Below are 23,098 nucleotides of genomic sequence, written 5' to 3' on the forward strand. Positions count from 1 at the left end.
CTCTCGGAGATCTTGTGTCATGTCCCCAGACGGTTGTTGGATTTAAAGTGAGATAATCAGATGTCCTTGTCTGAATTTTAAAATGTTTATGACATCTTCCTCAAGTAAAATTTAGCATTCTATCAGGAAATGGGGGAACAAAATGTTTTTTTGTGTAAGAGTGTGTACTTCAGATAGTCGTATAAAGTGTGAGGAAGGAGTATTAGTGGATGGCAATTTGTTGATTACAATCACTGCATGTTAATCTCTCACAGCATGTTTCAATCAATTATTGCTTCATTGAAAGGGTGTAATGTCATAGAATTGCTCTAACTGACAAGCCCGTATCTAAAAGAGATATTCTTTGTGTGGGAGAATGTTTGCCTTTAACCTACCTATAATTGAGCTTCTCTTCATTTTTCCTATCAGCCTTTTGGCACTATAACCTTCCCCTCCCATTTCCCATTATCCTCATTTTCTGCCTCAGGCTTTCTTACTCTACGATTGAAACCTTTTCTTTCATTCAGTTTGCAGCTTTTTTGCCTTGTACTTAAGGCTGCTACTTGGCTGGCAGTCCTTCCCTTGAATCTCGAAACAAATATGAAATTAGAACTGTTAAATATGGGTGAACAGAAACGTGGAAAACTAAACAATACCAACAAAAATCCCAGAACATCTTGTCATAATCTACATAGTGACAGAAAATAATTTTCAGAACAATTCTCTAGCCTTTTCTACTTCAGACTTGCCATTCTTGTCTAGCATTTAGGATATTTGGTGAATCTTCTAACTTTGAAATATTGTAATCCTTTAAATGAGCTTCATTTAGTGGGAACATGAAAAGTACAATTTAAAATTCTCCATCGCTTACCTGGCTGGATATTGCCACCTAAATTCTCAGTCTAAAAATGAATATAGTTTTGGATGAATGGGTATATGTAAGCTTCTGCTATTTTTTTCCTTGTTCTATCCCTTTCAATATTCTTCACCTGTTATGAAGAAGAATTTATGTAGTACTGACAGCAAAGGAGCTTTTTCCCCCTAAGTTTTCTCTAAGTTTTCTTTGAGTCTTGCTTGATAATTACATATTTTCTTTTGTGTAGCAACTTACAGATCTTAAATCTACTGTCATGTCTTGTGTTTTGTTAAGAAAAAAAGAACAGAGTAATCTTTTCATCCTAATTTTGGATCTACTTCTCAGAGTTGGATATTTAAAATGTGACCTTTGAAGTCTTGATTCAGTTTGATCTGTGTTTGAAGGCATTGCAAGCCATTTTCATTTACTGATGGCTTCTGTAGAACAATTTTAGTTAACCCATGTTCTGCCAATGCTGATTGGCATAGTGTGCATATCTCAGAATTATTATGACAATTTGCACTGTTTGATAGTCTCCCAGGGCAGATGTTTGTTCTTCCAAACAAACCAACAAACAAACATCCAAGGCAATGTGTCTTCGTCAGCACGTTCTAAAAGTCCACAGTAGTGAGATCAGGATGAATTAACAATACTTAACACTCCTTGAATGTACCTTTCCTACTTCTGATAATTGAGAAAATTGAGAACTAGATCATTTGCGTATCATGTACTTGAGCTTCTGAAAATTTTCAGTGTATATGTGTTATTTGTGAGTAGTCACAGCTTTATATAACAGAAAAGCTCTAGTGATGATTTAAACATGGCATAAATGTATTTCTGTCTCATGTGAAAATAAGTATGGAGAAATACAGTCCACAGCTGATAAGGCCACTCTAATGTCAGTCAGTCTTGAGATTCCTTATCTGAACTTGATTTCCTGGGCCCTAATGGACACTAGCATAACTGTCCAGGCAGCAGGATGAAGAAAGTCATGAAGAGCACACTTGTCCATCACACATGGCTTCTGCTTTTACCTCATGGACCAAAACTTAGTCTTGTGGCCACATCTAGCTGCAAGTGAAGCTGGCAAATATATTGTATATTGTTTTGTTCCATCTTTAAAATATCAGGAGAGCAAAATGCCTAGGAAAAAAAAAATCAAAGTTTGATTCCCAAAGAAGGGGCAAATGACATGTAATTTTGTAAATGGAAGCTTATGTTAGTTTGTTTTGATACTGTAGACCCAATGCCATAATTATATATTTGTTTCTTCAAAGAAATATGGACATACTATGGTTTAATGCATTGTATAATTGTCACGGGAAAGGGGTCCTGATATCTCACACAAGAAGTAATTCAAGGCGAAGCCATAAAGTGAAAGCAAGTTTATTAGAGAAGTAAAGAAACCAAAGAATGGCTACTCCATAGGCAGAGCAGCAGCTTGAGCTACTGGACTGAGGATACTTATAGTTATTTCTTGATTATATGATAAACAAGGGGTGGGTTATTCATGAGTTTTTCTGGGACTCAAGGTTCCTCCCCTTTTTAGAACATATACGGTAACTTCCTGATTGTTGCCATGGCATTTGTAAATTGTCATAGTGCTGGTGGGAATGTCTTTTAGCATGCGATTATATTACAATTAGCATATGATGAGCAGTGAGAACGACTAGAGGTTACTTTTGTCACTATCTTGGTTTTGGTGGGATTTGGCTGGCTTGTTTACCACATGTTGTTTTATCAGCAACATCTTTGTGACCTGTACCTTGTACAGACCTCCTATCTCACCCTGTGATTTAGGATGCCTTAACCTTCTGAGAATGCAGCCCAGTAGGTATCAGCCTTATTTTACCCAGCTCCTATTCAAGATGGAGTCACTCTGGCTCAAATGCCTCTGACATAATCTTTTTTTTTTAAAGCCTGTAAAGTGGTTTGGATTATCTCTTATATCCTCCTCAAGAAGTGAATATTTAGAATAATCTTATATATGCTTAGGATGCAAGGTTTAGTTAGCTTTAAGTACTTTTCTCATGTCTGATTTGAGCTATTGATTTCATGTTTGAGAATTATACGTCATTCACTCTCAAATTCTTCCTAGTCATTGTTAGAAACATTTTTCATATAAGAAATTAAACATGAACTAAGAAATATTCCATATATTATGGCTTGGAAGTTAAACAATGGCACAAATTAAATTTGTGTTTATAAGAGTAGATTTTAGTATCTAATTATATATAATATTCTATTATTGTGACATAATAAATACATACTTGGTCTCTACCACTGGTACGGAGCTCTTAAAACTATGGAATTTCGTGGGTGATAGAGGTGATAGGAGCATCTTTTGTTTTAGTATTTGGTTTTAATCCCTTATTCCTAACACAAGAGTTTCTAAGACCTTTGGAATCTCTAGAGTGATAGGAGAATCTTTTTGTTTGCTGATATGATGACTGGTGGCTGGGGTCCCTAGGTAGCTTCAGGATGAGAGCTGGTTGCCAGAAAGACAAGGCATGACTAGAGAGATGGAACTTTTGGTCCCAACCCTCAACCTCTGGGGAGGGGAGGGAGATGGAGATTGACTTAATTGCCAGTAGTCCATGATTTAATCAATCATGCCTACCTAATGAAGCTTCTGTAAAAACTCTAAACAATGCAATTCAGAGAGCTCCCAGGTCGGTGAACATATCCATGTGCCATAAAGATAGTGCACCCAAACCCCACAGAAACAGAGGCTTCTGTGCTCAGGACTTTTTTAGAACTCATGCTGTGTAACTATTTTTCACCTGACCATTCATCTTCATCTCCTTTATAAGAAAACAGTAAGTGTAAGTAATGTTTCCCTGAGTTTAGTGAGCCCTTAACAGGCAATTATCAGACCACAGAGGGTGGGTGTGAGAACCCTGATATACAACCCATTGGTCAGAAGTACAGGTGACAACCTGAGATTTGTGATTGGCATCTAAAGTGGGATACAGTCTTGTGGGATTGAGCCCCTAGTCTGTGAGGTCTGTGCTATCTCCAGGTAGTGTCAGAACTGAATTAGAGGAAACTTAGTTGATATGTTGAGTAGAAAAATGTTTTTTTCAGTATAATCTTTCATATAGAGAATTTATCTAGAAAGGAGGGAAGAATTTTATGATTTGGCCTTTTGCAAACAATTTTTTTTAGTTTTCGCCTTTATATTTCGATTTTTAAAAATATAAGTATGTATAATTGGCCAATCTTAAAAGCATTGCGAATTTGTGGACCATTTCAATCCTTCCATGTGATTGTCAGTTCTACCTTTTGAAAAGCAAATTGGCTGATCTCATATCTATTTGCTATGGCCAGGTGTCCACTAAAAAATAAAAAATAAAGTAAAATTTGAGTAGGAATAAAGGAACTCTAGCATCCTGGCACTTAGAAAACAACTTTATAGGGGCATCTTTGGTGATTTAAGACCAATAAAAGACCACCTTCTTGTGTCTATGACTCTACTCCCCCTTCCAAACCTGGAGATTCTGTTACTTTCCTGCATTTTCTTTTCCCATAAACCAGATGGGTTATTTGGGTCCACACTCTCAGGAGAGCATAGTGTCATGAAAGAACCAGGGCTGGGACTTAGGCCCTTCAGACATCATCTTGCTGAGGAGCCCTGGGTGGTTATTCACTTTACTCATCTCAGCCTCAGTGCTGTCATCTCAAAAAAGATAATGTGCAACCTACCTTCTAGGGTGGATATGACGGGCACAGGTCATGTAGGTAAAGCCCTTAGTGTTAACAGGTGTGGGATGTTGGGCGATGATTCGGCGATTATCATTAGTACTGGCACAAAAGGGTGGCTGCTGTGAGTATGTTTAACTAGCGAGGCCGCTATTTATTTTCCTCCCTTACTTTTTCTCTTTGCCCATTGAAGCCACTCTGGCTTCCTGGTGCATGGCCAGATAGATATGGTTCAAACAAATTTGGGGCTCCCTAGAAAATAAAGACAAAATAAAATTTGAATAGGAATAAAGGAACTTCAGCATCCTGGCACTTACATGGAAGACAACTTGATAGGAACATCTTAGGTGACACAAGGCCAATGGCATGTGCTGGGTAGGGGTTGGGGTGTGGAGGACTGCCCAGACATTCACAGGAGTGTGATAGACACCAGCCTGGGGTGTGGAGGATGCCTTATGTGGTCATTTAATTATCTCACCAATCAGATTCCCAAGCCCTGTGAACAACTTTCCATTCTCCATGGCAGAGGGCACAGTGGTCATCCCTTAGTTACAGAAGTTCAGTAAATGGTTGCTGACCAAACCTTTCTCTGTGACCCAAAAACATGAGTCTTCCTTTCACCTGTGTGAGAAAGAAAGCAGCTGTGCGTTATTGAAAAGAACACTAATGACAGCTCTGGAACCAGAACACAGAGACGTGTCTGCCTCTGTTGTTTTATTTGTCCTAGCAATATTTTTAAATACAGGCAATACATTAAAGTAAATTTTCTTGTGCTGAAAATTGTCGGTATATGTAAGATCCTGTGCCAGATTATTTAGAAAGAGGCTTAGTTGCCCAGGCGCAGTGGCTCACGCCTATAATCCCAGCACTTTGGGAGGCCAAGGTCGGTGGATCATTTGAGGTCAGGAGGTTGAGACCAGCCTGACCAACATGGTGAAACTCCACCTCTGCTAAAAAAAAGAAAAAAATTAGCCAGGCGTGGTGGTGGACTCCTGTAGTCCCAGCTGTTCAGGAGGCTGAGACAGGAGAATTGCCTGAACCCGGTAAGTGGAAGCTGCAGTGAGCCGAGATCACACCACTGTACTCCAGCCTGGGTGACATAGCAAGACTCTATCTCAAAAACAAACAAATAAGCCTTAATTGTGTTTACTTATGTTTACTTTAAATTAGTTTTGTAGAATATCTTCTTATCTTTAATATAATCTAGCTATTGTGCCAATCCTTAGTCTTAAAAGAGGCAGTTGACTATTCATTGCTAAACTTGGAAGAAAATAAGTCTGTCTAGAATTCCTAGAATTTCTGTTAACCAGCTGATATGGTTTAGCTGTGTCCCCACCCCACCCAAATCTCATCTTGAATTGTATCTCCTATAATTCTCGCATGTCATGGGAGGGACCCGATGGGAGGGAATTGAATCATGGGGCAAGTCTTTCCCCTGCAGTTCTCATGATAGTGAATAAGTCTCATGAGATCTGATGGTTTTATAAAGGGGAGTTCCCCTGCACACACTCCTTTGCCTGCCACCATGTAAGACATGCCTTTGCTCTTCTTTCGTCCCCCACCATGATTGTGAGGCCTCCCGAGCCATGTGGAACTGTGAGTCCTTTAAACCTCTTTCCTTTATAGATTACCCAGTCTCTGGTATGTCTTTATTAGCAGCATGAGAACGTACTAATACATCAGAAAAAAAAAGTAAATAAAATGTTATTTTTCTGAAATATAATGCTAATATTAACATTTGGAATGATGATGTATTTCACGTTTTGAAAAAAGTTGATAATACAGATCCTTTTGGTGCTTGAGAGGTAAAAACATTACACATGTCCTAAGTCGATTCAGCTATTAGAATGACTATTAATTTGCTTATAATAACCATGTCTCAGGCTTCTAATTAGGATATTATCTTTAAATTAATTTTTCTTTGTTTCCTGAAAATTAAGAATGCTGAATTGACAAACACTTAGAAACACAGCTTGTATGTTTAGAACACGTGTGTGATGTTAATCAGACAACCATGCAGCAACTCTGAGAGGTCAGTTATGTTGGACTGAGTGAGTGTTAGAGCTGGATATTAATTTTTGTTGGTAGATGCTGGCAGATTGGTACTGAAGGCTTCTTGCCCACGACAATTCCCACATTATAATCTATACAGTTAAATGAAATGATAATTGTATTGATTATTGAGAAATTTTTCATCCCAGCTCCTTGTGAGAGCAACTGCTCTTTCTAAACAATGAGCTCTACAACTTTAAGAGGAGTCTTGGCGGGGGAAAAAAACCAAAACGGTGTGATATATGGTCTGAGCACTGATTATCAGAATATCCTTAGCTCCTTTTAACTAGAGTATGCCCCCATCCTTGACCAAGGGGCATCTCTCCAAGGTCATCAAACCAGGGACTGTCCACATAACAAATCCAGTGCTCTTTGAGTCCTGAGCCCAATAAAGCCTCTTCAAGCAGCATTTAACACTCTTATTTCCAATCCTTTTCTTTTTTGTTGGTTTATTACATTTGTGTCTCTTGTTTGTTTGTTTACAGAAAGGAGGCTATTGAATGTACGTTCATTTCTCTTTATTCTGTTTCTCTCCTCCTTTTCTTTCCCCTTCCTTAACTCATCTTTCCCTTACCATCACCTAAACGTCAATATCCCACTCCCTTAGACTGCTGCTTCTTTTTCTGAGAAATTGTGTTGGCCATAGCCATCCTCTTTAGGTACTGGCTCCCACAATCATAACTGTAACCCTCTTTGGCAAGCTCTGGTCTTTGATATTTTTTCCTAGTAGCTTTCCTTAGAGTAACCTGGGGAACCCAAGCTCAGCAAGTTTAAAAGCAAACTCACCTCCCTCCCCTTATCCTTCCCTTATCCAGTCTGACTTCCGTGATGAAGCAAGCTTAACTCACATCTCTCTTGTCACTTCTGGTCTTGAAAACCTCCCTTCACTTCCCTTTTCCTGTGGAATAAGCCCCAGGCTCCTTAATTTAGCATTCAAAGATCCTTCAGGAATTGCCTCCAACCTACTTCTCTAGCTTTACTTTTCAATTATACTATGTGATCTCTTCTATTACTACTATACAACTATGCTGTAGACCAAGACTTACCAACTTGCGTGTCCACAGGCAGTGAGAGTGAGTGAGTGAAGCCTGCCAGAACAGAAGGGTGATGAACTGGAGAGTGCCTCCTGCATAAAGTGGGCAAGTTGGCTCTAAACATGGTTGCCATAGGAGATGTGGCCCTGGTGTTGCCAGATCTTCTGACTTTTAAATTTTGTCAACTCCCAGAAAGCATCTCTAGGGACTAAACAAGACCTGCAAGTCCCAAGACCACAGGTTTGTGACTCAGCCACAGACCCACCCACATCCATTGCTTTGCTCACATTTGCTTCTCCTTTTCATCCTCCAATTCTTCTTGGAAATTCATAGTTCTCAATACTCAGTTTTTGTTGGTGGATTGGTAGCACTTGGAGAATTGGGATAAGGTTGAAATAATTTTATTTTATAAAAATAAAGAATAGGTAGTATTTATGTAGAGTGCCTAGGGTATACCAGGCTCTCTGCCAGTTGCTTTAGATATACTATCTTATTTAATCTTTACTATAACTCTACTAGGTATAGATACGATGGCCACTTTACAGGTGACTTAACTAAAGCCTAGAGAGATTAAGGACTATGCCTTAGGCTACCCCGTTAGATTTCCAGCTCTCTGATTCTATGGTATTCTTTATACTGTTTTCTGAGCTTCCCCCGCATACTTGGCAGACACATGCACGTGCCATGAATGGGCTGCAATTGTACCTAAACACTGAGAGCAGCTGATTGGGGATGTAACAGCAGGAGCTATGAGGCTGCTCACTGCTCTTAGCCCCAGGGTGACCTGCACCCTTTCTCTGAGGGCTGCAGCCTGGAGAAGGCAGACAAGCCCCCTGTTTATTACTCTGTGCTCCTCCTAGTAACATTTTTAAAAGGCAGTGAATAGAATTAAGTGTAGCTAGGAACAGAATACCTGTTGCATTCAAATCATTCTTTCTTGAAGAAGGAATGATAGGATTCTAAAACTGAATTTTACAAGTTAAAATAAAAACAGATTTGATTATTTGAAGAGTGTCCCCAAGCACTGTCTGTAGTAAGTTCCTGTCATTTAAAGGGGTGACTTTTAAGATTTGATGTATAAACAGCATTAAATAAGTAAGCTTTTTTTTTTTCTGCCACAAATACCTAAAAATAAAGCTAGATCTCAAGATTTGGTTATGTTAGAATGGCCAAACAAAACGCTAGGGTGAGACTGTAAGAATTGGCAGGAATGAAGTGAATTTAGGAGCTGTAGTAAAAAGCTGTGTTTGAGGTCATTAATATCACTTTCAGAAATGTGAGATACACAGGGAAAGAAGCATTGCTTTTAATGGCATAGCACTTTAATCTATTATTCCAACCTGAACATGAAAAAAACATTTATTTGTGCTTAATCAAATTACATGGTACATTTTGGCACTGCTTCTCAAAAAATAATGGCAAGTTGTAACATTTCAGGACCAGAAATGGGCCCTTTCATGTTCAAAGCTTTTCTCTTGGCTTCTTGAAATGAAGGTTAAGTAGAATATGTTTTAGAGTGCCTTAAATTTCATTGCATCTGAGGCAGAAATACAGGTGAAACAAAACTGCTAACAGTACTTCAGGAAATATGAGTTAATACAGATATGTTGACTATTCACATCACTATACTTGGATTAAATGGCTACTCTAGGCAGTTTCCTGTCCAAATTCTTTTAATTTGCTTTCTTGGTAATTCACTTTAACAGATGAGTGGTTTCATTATCGCAGTGCATTTTGCTTATGAGTATTGAAAAAAATAACCAAGGTAGATTTCTATAATTTTTCCTACATAACGCTATACTTCTAGTGATTTTTAGACTTCAGGGTTTTGTTTTGTTTTTTTGTTTTTATGTTGCAAAGAAAGCATTAGACCTTTTGGTAACATTTGGATCCGTTTTTTTAAATTTGATTACATTTATATATAACAGAACTCCATGAAAATGGTCTGTACCAAACCTCTTACTAGTCTACCTTGTCATAACTCTAGGATGCTCTAGGGATACTTATGTTTTGCAGAAATAAAATGGGAATTTTTAGAGCTTTGTATACTTAAAATGAGACTGAGAAAAACGTTTTAATTAGTACATACAAGAGAAATACATTCAAATAAAATTAAATAAAAATAGATAATTGTTTTTATATGACTTAAAAATTAAAATAGGCCAGACACGGTGGCTCATGCCTGTAATACCAGAACTTTGGGAACCCGGGTGGGCAGATCACCTGAGGTCAGGAGTTCAAGACACCAACCTGGCCAACATGGTGAAACCCCCATCTCTACTAAAAATACAAAAATTAGCCAGGTATGGTGGTGTGTGCCTGTAATCCCAGTTGCTCCAGAGGCTGAGGCAGGAGAATAGCTTGAACCCAAGAGGCGGGAGTTGCTGTGAGCCAAGATCATGCCACTGCACTCCAGCCTGGGTGACAGAGTGAGACTCCATTTCAAAAAACCCCCCCAAAAAGTTAAAATAGTAGCAGATGATAGGGAAAAGTCCTATATGACATCAGTATAGCTAATTACATGCATGGATTTCAGAACCATTTCTATATATATTTTATTTCAAGTTTTATAATAGTTAAAACTGTAGAAGTATTTACCTTCCAATTTCAATGATGATCAAGATGTTACTTTTTTACTTGCAAGGATGTTTCTTGTATTCAAAAAGCTACTACAAAAGTATTATTTTATTTTGGAGTGGGGAGGATAGTCCCAAAAATTTAGTGATAAGCCAATAATTTAGGATTAGATTTAGTAATTGACTTAATGCGTAGAATATCAAAGAAAATGGCTGGCACTGCGGCTCACATCTGTAATCCCAGCACTTTGGGAGGCTGAGGCAGGCAGATCACCTGAGGTCAGAAGTTCGAGACCAGCCTGGCCAATATGGTGAAACCCCCATCTCTACTAAAAATACAAAAATTAGCCGGGCATGGTAGTGCATACCTGTAGTCCCAACTACTCGGGAAGCTGAGGCCGGAGAATCGCTTGAACCTGGGAGGTGGAGGTTGCAGTGAGCTGAGATCGCACCACTGCACTCCAGCCTAGATAACAAGAGCGAAATTCCATCTCAAAAAAAAAATATATATATATCTCTCTCTCAAAGAAAAAGTTTTTGCATATTAATATATGCATATTAATATGCCTAGGTATTCACAAAATTAGAAATCAAAATGAATACCTTTTTTATTCAGAATGTTAGTATGTATGGCAACTATGAATTTGTTTAAATGAAAGATACTTTTATGTATACAAACATGCTTTTCTGCCTGTTGTCTTAAATTATTATTAAGTACTATGTAGTGTAATAGATAATTATAGTGTTTTAATTTGGATGCCAGTGGATTTGCTAGTCTTTCTAAATGGCTATTGTCAGCTAATAGTCTTCAGGGGATCATTCATATAACCATCATGGTTCTAAAAATATCTCTAAATACCAATGGGACAGCCTCTTTTTTGGAAGCATGGCTATTATAAAATGCACTTTTATTTGAAGTGCATCATTTTGATTATAGTATTTTAATTCGTGCCACTCAATTACTTTCAGAATCTGTAGAGCAAAGAAAAAAAAAAACATGAATGCTGGAAAAGAATAAAAGAAAGCTCTTTATATAGAAAAATTTAGAACAATATGGCAGTTAGAGAGATATTTGAGTTAGGAGTATTGGGAATCTGTTCTATTCATTAGAATTTTTAACTATTTATTAGGACTTCAACTGGAGCTGTTTTTGTATAGCCTCATTGTTTTTATTTTAATTAATATTTCTATGACAGAGAGATAATTAGGTAAGTGCTGTTGAATTTTAAATATGATATTAGCTTAGGAGAAAATAGGCATTTCTGGGTCAAAGCCCTTTACAAAATATTGTCATATGTGAGCTGATTAATTGAATTGAATGCCAAATGGATTTGCCACCATCCAACCAGACTCTGATAGTTCATTATCTAAGGTTGTTCTGGAATGGAATGACTGGTTATGTCAAAGTTAATGGTTTAATGGTGTTCTTTTTAATCTCAGCTACTAATGGAGTAACTCTTGATTAGAGAATAGTTCTAATCTCATTAAATGCAGCTAAGTGTAAGAACACCCCAAAGAGTCTGAACCTGTATGTCACATCCAGCATTGTAAATGCCAGCTCCCTCTCAATGCTGTTACCCAGTGGTTTCTGCATACTGGTGGCTCCTATCTACAAGAGCCATTGAAAACCCTAAACTAGATTCAAAGCTACTCTGTTGGCCAGGCTCAGTGGCTGATGCCTGTAATCCCAGCACTTTGGGAGGCCGAGGTGGGCAGATCACTTGAGACCAGGAGTTTGAGACCACCCCAGCCAATATGGTGAAACCCCATCTCTACTCAAACTACAAAAATTAGCTGGACATGGTGGTGCATGCCAGTAGTCCCAGCTACATGGGAGGCTGAGGTACAAGAATCACTTGAACCTGGGAGGTGAAGTTTGCGGTGAGCCGGAATCGCACCACTGCACTCCAGCCTGGGTGACAGTCTCAAAAAAACAAAACAAAACAAAAAAAACTACTCTGTTGTCCTTGCTGCTTGTATCTAACATTGAGTGCACAAAAGAATCAGCTTAACTTTTTTTTTTTTTTTTTTTTTTTTTTTGAGACAAACTCTCTCTTTGTTGCCCAGGCTAAAGTGCGGTGGCATAATCTTGGCTCACTTGCAGCCTCTGCCACGTGGGTTCAAGCCATCCTCCTGTCTCAGCCTCCTGAGTGTCTGAGAAGATTCAGCTTTTTTTTTTTTTTTGACACAGAGTCTCACTGTTGCACAGGCTAGAGGGCAGTGACATGATCTTGGCTCACTGCAACTTCCACCTCCTGAGTTCAAGCCATCCTCCCACCTCAACCTCCTTAGTAACTGGGATTACAGGCGTGCACCACTACACCCAGCTATTTTTTTTTTTTTAATAGTAGAGATGGGGTTTCACAATGTCGGCCAGGCTGGTCTCTAGCTGCTGGCCTCAAGTGATCTACTCACCTCAGCCTCTCAAAGTGCTGGGATTACAGATGTGAGCCACCACACCTGGCCAGATTCAGCTTAATTTCTAATCAGACAGGAAAGGTTGAGGATTTCCATCAATCACATTTAACACAGAGAAATGTTGTAATTTGTAAACATTACTCTTCAACAGAATCCCAGAGGGATAGTTTTCAAATTGTATTTCCAAAATATCCTTGGTTGCCAGCTAATATGCAAGTGATCAATTTTAATTGAAACTGATTTTTTTTTTTCTTTTTTTGAGACGGAGTTTCGCTCTGTCGCCCAGGCTGGAGGGCAGTGGCCGGATCTCAGCTCACTGCAAGCTCCACCTCCCCAGTTTACACCATTCTCCTGCCTCAGCCTCCTGAGTAGCTGGGACTACAGGCGCCTGCCACCTCACCCGGCTAGTTTTTTGTATTTTTTAGTACAGACTGGGTTTCACCGTGTTAGCCAGGATGGTCTCGATCTCCTGACCTCGTGATCCACTCGTCTCGGCCTCCCAAAGTGCTGGGATTACAGGCTTGAGCCACTGCGCCCAGCCACTTGAAACTGTTTTTAAAAACTGTAATGAAAGGCACACATTATATATTCCAAATTTCTCTTTAGGATGACCAGTGATTAACTTGAGCTGCCAGGTTAACTTGTTTGGAGACAAGTAAAGTAAACCTTCCCGTGCCTTGTTCGTATATTTGAAACGTTCATAAACAGAGACTCTAGTAGGGGGCCCCTGGCTCTTCTGCGTACGCAGGCTGTGCATGTCCACTCATACATGTAACATTGTCGGATCAGGCACACTACCACAGCTTTTTTGTACTAGTTCTCATTTATGCCCAGCAAGGCCCAGGTATATCTGTTTAGGAATTTGCTTTTGCTGTAGAGTAAATAGTAAGTTAGACTAGTGATTGCTAACATATTGCAGTGTGATATAACAATGTAAGTTTAGACTTTTAAAAACATGTTTTAAATAAGAAAATTTGTCAAATTTATTATTTTGACAAGGAATACTATGACTTATAGATAAAATATCTTTCAGATAAATTCCATTAATACTCTTCATTAACACCTTTGGTTCATTTTAATTATGGGCATCTTGCAATTAAAAAGCAAGCTTTTAAAAGAATTGCCATTTGCAACCACTTACCTATGTGGATTAGGATTACCTTGATATTCTGCCACCAAGCAGAAATAAGTTATGCCCTGCAGCTAATATAGAATTATAGATGTCATCCACAACCTCTTATATCAGAGTTTTGTGTTCATAAATATAACCTTGTTTTTCTGATTAACTTTTAAAGTAAATATTACTGGTTATTCCTAAAAATTCTGGAGATTTTCTTTCATCCAGTCTTCGATGTAGCGCTATAGGGCTCTATACTGGGCAATTATTTTTACTTACACATCATCATTATAAGGTGTAGATCTTGGAGAGCATAAGCGCTATTGAGTATATGTCTTAGTCAGCTTAAGCTGCTCTAACAAAATACCATAGCCTGGGAGGCTTAAACAACAGACATTTATTTCTCACAGCCTAGAGACTGGGGAGTCCAAGATCAAGGTGCTGGCAGATTCAGTGTTTGGTGAGGACCTGCTTCCTGGTTCATAGACCACAGTCTTCCCATATCCTTGTGTGGTAGAGAGAGGAAAGGAGCTTTCTCAGGACTCTTATAAAGAGAGCAATGTCATTCATGAGGGCTCAACCCTCATGGCCTTATCCAATCCTAATTACCTCTCAAATACCCCCTCCTTATACATCACACTGGGGGTAAGGTTTCAACATATAAAGTGGCAGGAGTGGGAGTGTTGCAGAGGACATAAGCATTCAGTCCGTAACAACAGTACACAAGCTAATTACTCTAATAATTTATTACTGTTTTATATAACTAAAAATGTGATATCTGGAATGTAAAACATGAAGATTAAATCGTATAGTAAAATGAATTTTAAGTTAAGGAGACTAGATAAAGACTATTATGGCAAAAACTGCTTTGCCAAATCACTGCTTTTATTTGAAGTGCATCATTTTGATTATAGTATTTTAATTCATACCACTCAATTACTTTCAGAATCTGTACAGCAAAAAAAACAAACAAAAAAACCATGAATGCTGGAAAACAATAATCTTTTGTACCATATTAGAAATTACATTGAAGGTCAGTGTTTGCCTCTTTAGCAATTCCATATTGTATACAAACTGAACTCTTCCAAGAACACTCAAAGCACAAAGATGATAACAATGTAACCTGGTTTGGTTGGTAGAAAAAAGAAATTAGGAAGAAGTATGTTGTGATACATTGTACCTGATCTCCAATTTTAACTGGACTCAGTTCTGTCTCTCTTCAAGACTAAGAAAATCACTCATCACTTTCCCAACTTCTTAAAGATGCATTTAAGAGATAAAGGTGAATGGCCTTGGAACCTGATATGTGTCTTCTGGGTTTTATTATTCATTGTTCTTGCCCTAGACTTAAGTAAATGGCTTTGGAAAAAATCTTAATTTATTAACACATGAGGGCTTTATTCCCTGTAGGACTTGAGTGTACACCTCAGAAATCTTGTAAAATTTATTTTTTAATGCACATTATTTATGCATTGGTTTTCTATATCATCTTTACCCACAAATATAAATGAGGTTTCAGGAAAACAAGATGATAACAAAATTGTATGTTTAGAGAGCTCTGCAACAAAAATATCTTATTGCTTGATGCATTTGATATAAGGAGTTTTTCGTATCTTAATTTTAATAAATAATATCTTTCGTGGCAAAAATTCTCCTAATCCCTCCCACAGCCATCAAAATTTGTCATATTTCTGCCATGCACATGGTTCTGTGGCCTGGAAAGCAGCTGCTCTTCTTATCCACCTCTTTGCTTACTTGTATTTTTTTTTTTTTCTTTGCAGAGACCCTCCTGGATGACTTCCTTCTCACGTACACTGTCTTCATGACAACTGATGACTTGTGCCAGGCTCTGTTAAGGCAATATCCTTCATTATCTTCAGGCTGCTGTGACCACTTCCTCTCAGACAGATGTCCCACATTAGGAATTAACTGCCTTCCTTAATTTATTCAACCCCACAGTAGAGTGTGGATATGTTAAATATTAATGTAATGATATCCAAGGTAGAAGATGAAATGAGATAGACAGAGGAAACTGGAAATGTGAACGGCTGTTTTCACATTCTATGTTGTGGCTATATTATACTGTTTATATTACGTTTGCTTCATATCTGTGCCTTATGATTGCTTAGAAATCTGGAGGCAAAATTGGCCTGCTGGGTAAACCCCAGAGTCAAGAGACTGTGTAGAATGGCAAGATCATGGAATAAATGGACTTAAAGGAGAATCAGTTAAGTGTCAGACCACTTGTGAAGGAAAATGCACATACGTGATATCATGTTCCTGGCAAGTGTCTCAGGGGAGACAGGCCATTCCCCCACATGGGAGGTCAAACCTAGCCCCTGGAATCCTCTGTCATCTTTTCACAGCTTTGTCACTGCATGCTCTCTTAGAATGATGGATGTGATTAGAAGGTTAATGACCAGTTAAGGAAGCCTTATAATTTTATTCACTAACTAGAAGAGATGCAACATAGGATCATTGAAAGACCACAAAACAAAGCCATGTAAAGTTACTGAAAGTCTCCAAGTGGTCTTCTTGCTTCACAGTATTTAATGTATTCAGATGCATTTAAGCATTTAAATAGGCTGTTGCTGTACTGTTTTTATTAAATGAAACTGAAGATTCCACTCTAAACCACATGAAAATTTTAAGGAAAATGGATTCCTTTTGTATATACTAAAGTTCTATTAAGACCTAATGATAGCTGGGTGCAGTGGCTCACACCTGCAATTCCAGCACTTTGGGAGACCAAGGTGGGAGGATTGCTTGGGTCCAGGAGTTCAAGAGCAGCCTGGGCAACATAGTGAGATGCGATCTCTAATATACATATTTGGTATATAGATAGATAGATACTTGGTATAGATAGATATAGATATATACCAAAATTAGCTGGGCATGAGATATAGATATAGATATAGATATAGATATAGGTATAGATATAGATACATACCAAAATTAGCTGGGCATGATGGCATGTGCCTGTGGTCCCAGCTGCATGGGATGCTGAGGGAGGAGGATTACTTAAGCCCAGGAGATTGAAGCTGCAGTGAGCCAAGACCACGCCACTGCTCTCCAGTTTAGATGACAGAGGGAGACTGCTTTCAAAAACAAGCAAACAAAAGACCTAATGATAATGCTTATTTAATATTCTTTCTCTATTAAATGATTGTTACATGTCTCCCAACTTTACAGCGTTTTCCCACCTAAAAGAATACTTTAAAACTTCATAAAGGACATAAAGTAACATCTCTCTTAAAATATATGTATAATTGGAAATGATGATTACTTTGTAGTGCTTTACTATATCCTATGACCAAACAAAGCTATAGTAGATATTTTGCCACTTTTTAGAACCAGTTCATAAAGTTGATCTTGAAACATTGTGAGTTAGTTTTGAATTTGGAAAGTTTCAATAATATGTGCAGATTTCCTTCACAGCTTTCAAGTGGAGTGTTGCTCCACATTTAGCAATCACGATAAGATTTTGAACATCTCTTTCTTCAAAAGTGTTTTGGAAAAGTATCTGTGAGCTAATTTCATTTACATTTTAATGCTAACATATTTCTAAAACAATTCATCCATCAAGTAATATAAAATGTACTTAAAGGAGATGCCTTTAAACTACATTCTTTAACTATGATCCTAATGTTATTTGTGATTATCATTTAATAATTTAATGTACTATAGGATGTCCCTAAACAATCTCTAGAACTTAACTTTCATATATATGTTTTGAGTCTTTGACTAAGACATTATATACAAAACTTTGGTTCAGATTTTTATCAGCCTTTTTACCAATAATCAAAACCCATGAACTCAAAACGTTTTAAGCCAGAAGTCTTTCATTATGATTATTTCTGTATATTTGCACTCTGCCTTTTGTGAAATAATACCACAAACAAAAACGGCATCTGTATTTAATGTGAGATATTTTTATGCACATCTTAGTGAAGATGTGTTGCATATTCCCCGACAACCAACTTCTTAGAAGTAGTCTAAATTATTTGGTTTTTTCCAATGGTTTTAAAACATTATTTATAGATTAAAGCTATTTGTGCTGGTTTTAGATATTTTAGATAAGTATTTTTATTGTAATAGTATTTAATAGCATCATAAAGAGCATTAAATTCATAGCTGTGGGCCAGCTAATATTCTGTGCATTACATAGAAGTTATAACTCTCACCACATGCCTTCCCACTATTTCCATCAGCAGCTAAATTTATAAATCAGTGTAATCTAGCATAGACAAAATGTAAAAGAATGTCTGTTTCCTAATATTGGAAATCAGATTAATACAAATGCAAATTTAACCTGTAAATATATTTTAGATATATATCTTGCAGGGAGGAAAACAAGGTACAGCAGATAACTGTTTATGAATGGGGAATGGTTGAAGTGTTGCTTCTTGCATTTACTTTATTCTGCTAGTCCATAATTGTAGAACATATATATGCAGCTTGAATACAAAGTTCATATCTTCATTTATATATGATGACCTAAAAAATTGCATTTCTTAATTTTCTTGATTTCTTTATATTAGTGAAGGTATTATATTCACAGGAAAAGAAGAGAAGAACATTTGTTTAAGGGGAAATAATGTAAGATAAATCTTTGAGACATGTCTTGCTGTGTTGCCTAGGCTGAGTAGAGTGGCTTGATCATGGCTCACTGCAGCCTAAACCTCCCAGGCTCAAGTGACCCTCCTGTCTCAGCCTCCCAACTAGCTGGGTCTACAGATGTGCATCACCATACTCAGTTAATTTTTTTCTTTGTAGAGATAAGGTCTCACTTTCTTACCTGGGCTGACCTTAAACTCCTGGGCTCAAGCACTCCTCCTGCCTCAGCCTCCCAAAGTGCTGGGATTATAAGCATCAGCCACCATGGTTGGCCTAGATAAATCTTTATTGTATTTTGCCTTTCAAGAGAAAAACTAAAAGAAATAGCAACTTTTTTTGTGTTTGCCTGAGTTTATTTCACAGGTGGAAATCAAAGGTGGTCTTAATGTATTTTTGCAGGATGGGGAGACATTGACTAAATTATATTTTAAAATATTTACAAAGCCTGACATAAAGTTTATTCCAATTTTGCAATTGTATATCAGTGTTAAAGAATATATAATCCTGTCCAACAACCCTCAAGTGTTGATGTCATAGCATTCCCTATTCCTAGTCATCTTTTTAATGTGTCCAAGACACTCAGAAATTATCATTTTGGAGACAACAAGAATAGATCAGTTTAGAATATGCCAAGCTGCTGTTGCATTCCTAGTCATTTAAACACTTTGCCTTTGAGGTTGTTATTTTTATGTAATTTTAACAGCATAGTTAACATATGGTCATTGTATATAAATTAGGAAATGCTAATAAGTACAATAAAAATAATTCATGTACTCTAAAACCTCATTACTTTGAGAAGCCACTGTTAACTATTTAGTATATATCTCTCCAGATAGTGAGATTAATCATATAAATAAACATTGTTAACAGAAGTAGATCATCCTAACATATTCTTTTCTTACTTGCTTTTCTACTCAACATTACATTATGCATATTCTCTGTCAGTAAATGTACTGCTGGACCATCATGTTTATGACTGCTGAATAGTCCATTAAATGGATATGTAATAACTTAGGCAACCGTTCTCAGTTGCTGAGGCAGTTAGGCTATTTCCCATTAGTTTTTATTTTAATCAAAATGAAAATTAGCAGTCCCTTTTACCTCTGTGTTCGCACATGTATCCAATGTTTTCTTAAGTAAATTCCTAGGAGTGGGCATTTGAATCATGTTACAAATTGTGTTCCAGAGATCTATACTCATTTGGAACTACTTTAGAAGCACCTGGTTTTACAGAATGTGAATTTCTGAGGACCAGACAGCACCTGGCCTCATTCTTACCTAAAATATATTGAAATAGTATTCACCTGTGTACTGAAGCTAGCTCTCTTCTTGGAGTCACTGTTAAAATTAATGGGCCACTTACTATCTCCTCGGGCTGGCATTAACCACATGTTGCCTATGGAAGCATGTCAGCAGCTGCCAGTGAAATGGCCCGACCCTTCACTTCCTGGCTGCCCACTGAGTATACTTCAATCATTTTCCTCAGTTTGCTTTTGCTCTTTTCAGTACACACCGTTTGCTCTCCCTACGTGTATTCTGTTCTTCCTGCATGTTTTACGCTTGTATGCCTTCATGTATTTTGTAAAAATAAGAGTAAATGGATGTCTTCATATTTTTAAATTTTCAACAATATAATTTTTTCTTAACCATTTGCACCTATTCTGCTAAGAAGTATCAAGGCAAAGAGGAAAACTCAGATGTTCCTCGTAGGAAACGTAAAGTCTTGCATCTTGTTTCCCAGTGGATTGCTCTGTACAAAGACTGGTTACATGAAGATGAACATTCAAAAATGTTTTTAAAGGTAATCCAATGTTTCCAGGTATTCTTTGATGCAAAATAACTGATTTTACTTTAAGTCATGCATCTTAAAAATCTCATTTGTAGGTAACAGTCATTCAACTTTCTTGTGATAGTCAAGTTGTGATTCAGAGAATATATAAGTTATTTTGACTTCTGAAGCTTGATATTCCATGTCTAAAAGTCATGGAAATTTTGATTGCTAATGAAATAATTAGGGAAGGTAAACCAAAACATTCAAAATTTGATACAGCTTAATATGTTGATATTCATTATAAGTTTAAAGTAACCAGTCCTCTATATGTAATATTTGCATAAAACATTATGATTTAAAAACTATATTGACAATATATGTTCTATGAAACATTTGTCAGACATGGTATACTTTGAGAATTTTAAGCAATAATGTGTAAATAGATATAATGTAGATTTACATTTAGAGTGAGACAAACTGATTTATTTTTTCTAATTAATAGGCTTCAATATCTTTTCAACAACAGATGATTATCTGGAGAGATGATTAGTAAGACAGTTGGATTCCTTTTGCCACCAAAATCATATTAAATCTACAGGTTAGGACAGAGAAGGAATGGAATGGAATTCTAGCAAGGAAGAGTTCTAGTTCAGAGTAGGCAACTGCCTAAATAGACTCAGCCTTTCATGAAGGAAACCACTTTGAATTCAACATTCAGTTGTCATTTAGACATCCAGTTAAATATGAGTCTAACTAACTCTTTTAAATTCATGTTGTTTTCAAAGCAACTGCTTAATTTAATTCAATTGACTTTTTTCTCCCAAATGATTATGTGGAATTGTGTGTGTGTGTGTGTGTGTGTGTGTGTTGAGACAGGGTCTTGCTCTGCTACCCAGGCTGCAGTGCAGTAACGCAGTCATAGTGCACTGCAACCTCAAACTCTTGAGCTTGAGAGATCCTTGCCCCTCAACCTCCCAACTATCTGGGACTAAAGGCATGTACTACCACACTCAGCTAATTTTTTCTTTTTTGTAGAGATAGAGTCTTGCTTTGTTGCCCAGGCTGATCTTGTACTCAGCTCAAGCAATGCTCCCTACTCAGCCTCCCAGAGTGTTGGGATTACAGCCTGAGCCACCATACCCAACCAATATTATTATTATTATTATTATTATGAGATGGAGTCTTGCTCTGTTGCCCAGGCTGGAGTACAGTGGCGCAATCTTGGCTCACTGCAAGCCCCACCTCCTGGGTTCACGCCATTCTCCTGCCTCAGCCTCCCGAGTAGCTGGGATTACAGGCGCCCACTACCACACATGGCTAATTTTTTTTTTTTTTTTTTTTTTTTTAGTAGAGACGCGGTTTCACTGTGTTAGACATGATGTTCTCCATCTCCTGACCTCGTGGTCTGCCTGCCTTGGCCTCCCAAAGTGCTGGGATTACAGGTGTGAGCCACCACGCCTGGCCTATCATTTTTTAAGATATAGAATGGGCATGGAAATCTCTAGTAGCCAGCTAGCCAGAGATCTCTAGAGTTCTCTTTCCAGAATTTCTACCTACGGCCCTGAAAGCAGATAGAGAGCCATGGCAGTTGACAGAGAAGCTACGAGTTATGATCCCACTCTGGACCTCATTGGCACCTGGTGAAACCCGCGCGTTGTCCTGGATCCCTCCTTATTTCCTCTGTTAGGATAGCCATGGTATGAGTCTTAATCCCTACAGAATGGGCATTCAACCACTCAGCTGTCATTTGCCTTTTTTCTCCAGACCATATATAGGAATGTACTGGATGACGTTTATGAATATCCAATACTTGAAAAAGAATTGAAAGAATTTCAAAAGATACTTGGAATGCACCGTCGTCAGTAAGTATTTCATTTTCCTAATTATGGTTAATGAAAGAAGACAGCAGCAAATATGATAGAATTTGGAATGCCTTATACATAAAAGTTGATTTTGAACATTTTGACTCATATTCATTTTGATGCCCTAGCTTTTCTAGTAGTAAATTGTGTGTTTTGTTCTTATAACTCAAAATGAAAGAACACGGAATTCAGCTCGTTGACTATTCTTTTAACCCCGTTTTATATAGTAAAAACAGCCTGGGCCATAACGACCAGGTGCATAAAAACAATTAGTAAATTATTACTTAATTTTAAAAGTCTATGTAACTTGTCATTTTGGGGCTTGTAACTATCTCTATGGAATAGGGAGGAAAAGTTTAATAAATAGGTCTCAGGGAGTTGTGGAGCATTTTATTTTATTTTATTTTTTGGGATATAGTCACTCTGCTGCTCAGGCTGGAATACAGCAGCGTGATCTTGGCTCACTGCAACCTCCACCTCCTGGGTTTGAGCAATTTTCATGTCTTAGCCTCCTGAGTAGCTGGGATTATAGACATGTACCACCACACCTGGCTACTTTTTTGTATTTTTAGTAGAGATGGAGTTTCACTATGTTGGCCAGGCTGGTCTTGAACTCCCAACCTCAGGTGATTCGCCTGCCTCAGCCTCCCAAAGTACTGGGATTACAGGTGTGAGTCACCACACCCAGCCTGTGGAGCATTTTAAAAGCTCAATTTTATGGGTTCCCAGAGGTTTATCAATTTAGAAAGATTTTAAAGAGCCATTTACTCAATGACTCTTGGCATGTCTAAGGGTCCCCTAGGTATCTGTCATTAATCTTTCAGATTGGCAACACCCAACTTTACTATTAGTGATATTACCATTAAGTCCCCTTACTCATTTTGGTAAAGAAAACATCAAGTCATTCAGTTTTCAGATTTAGCCACAGAGTTCATCTAAAAGGAAAACTTGTTATCTGATTTACAGTGTATATTTCATAAACATAAAGCACATTTATTATCAAGTTGTGAAAAGCTTCTGTTACGATTTCAACAGTCACAAATTGCACCTCTCATGGAAAGTGTTAATTCAAGCCTTTCAGATGACTGATTTGTGATTTAAAGCTTGACTTAGT

At 37.6% G+C, this 23,098-nt stretch overlaps 1 protein-coding gene across 3 annotated transcripts in view; it reads left to right on the forward strand.

The window, feature by feature from the left end:
* The window catches only part of RAPGEF5 (Rap guanine nucleotide exchange factor 5), a 242,475-nt gene that overhangs the window by 177,555 nt on the left and 41,822 nt on the right, over window positions 1-23,098 (forward strand). For all 3 annotated transcript variants that reach the window (XR_012432604.1, XM_015447640.3, XM_065542208.1), the window contains 3 exons: window positions 15,516-15,594; window positions 20,008-20,152; window positions 21,887-21,984. Coding sequence is in view for 2 of the 3 variants with exons in the window: in XM_015447640.3 (XP_015303126.2) it covers window positions 15,516-15,594; window positions 20,008-20,152; window positions 21,887-21,984 (322 nt within the window). In the remaining variant the exon portion in view is untranslated. The remainder of the gene's footprint in view (window positions 1-15,515; window positions 15,595-20,007; window positions 20,153-21,886; window positions 21,985-23,098) is intronic.

The sequence above is a fragment of the Macaca fascicularis genome, chromosome 3 (genome assembly GCF_037993035.2).
Source record: "Macaca fascicularis isolate 582-1 chromosome 3, T2T-MFA8v1.1".
In the NCBI taxonomy this organism is placed as follows: domain Eukaryota; kingdom Metazoa; phylum Chordata; class Mammalia; order Primates; family Cercopithecidae; genus Macaca; species Macaca fascicularis.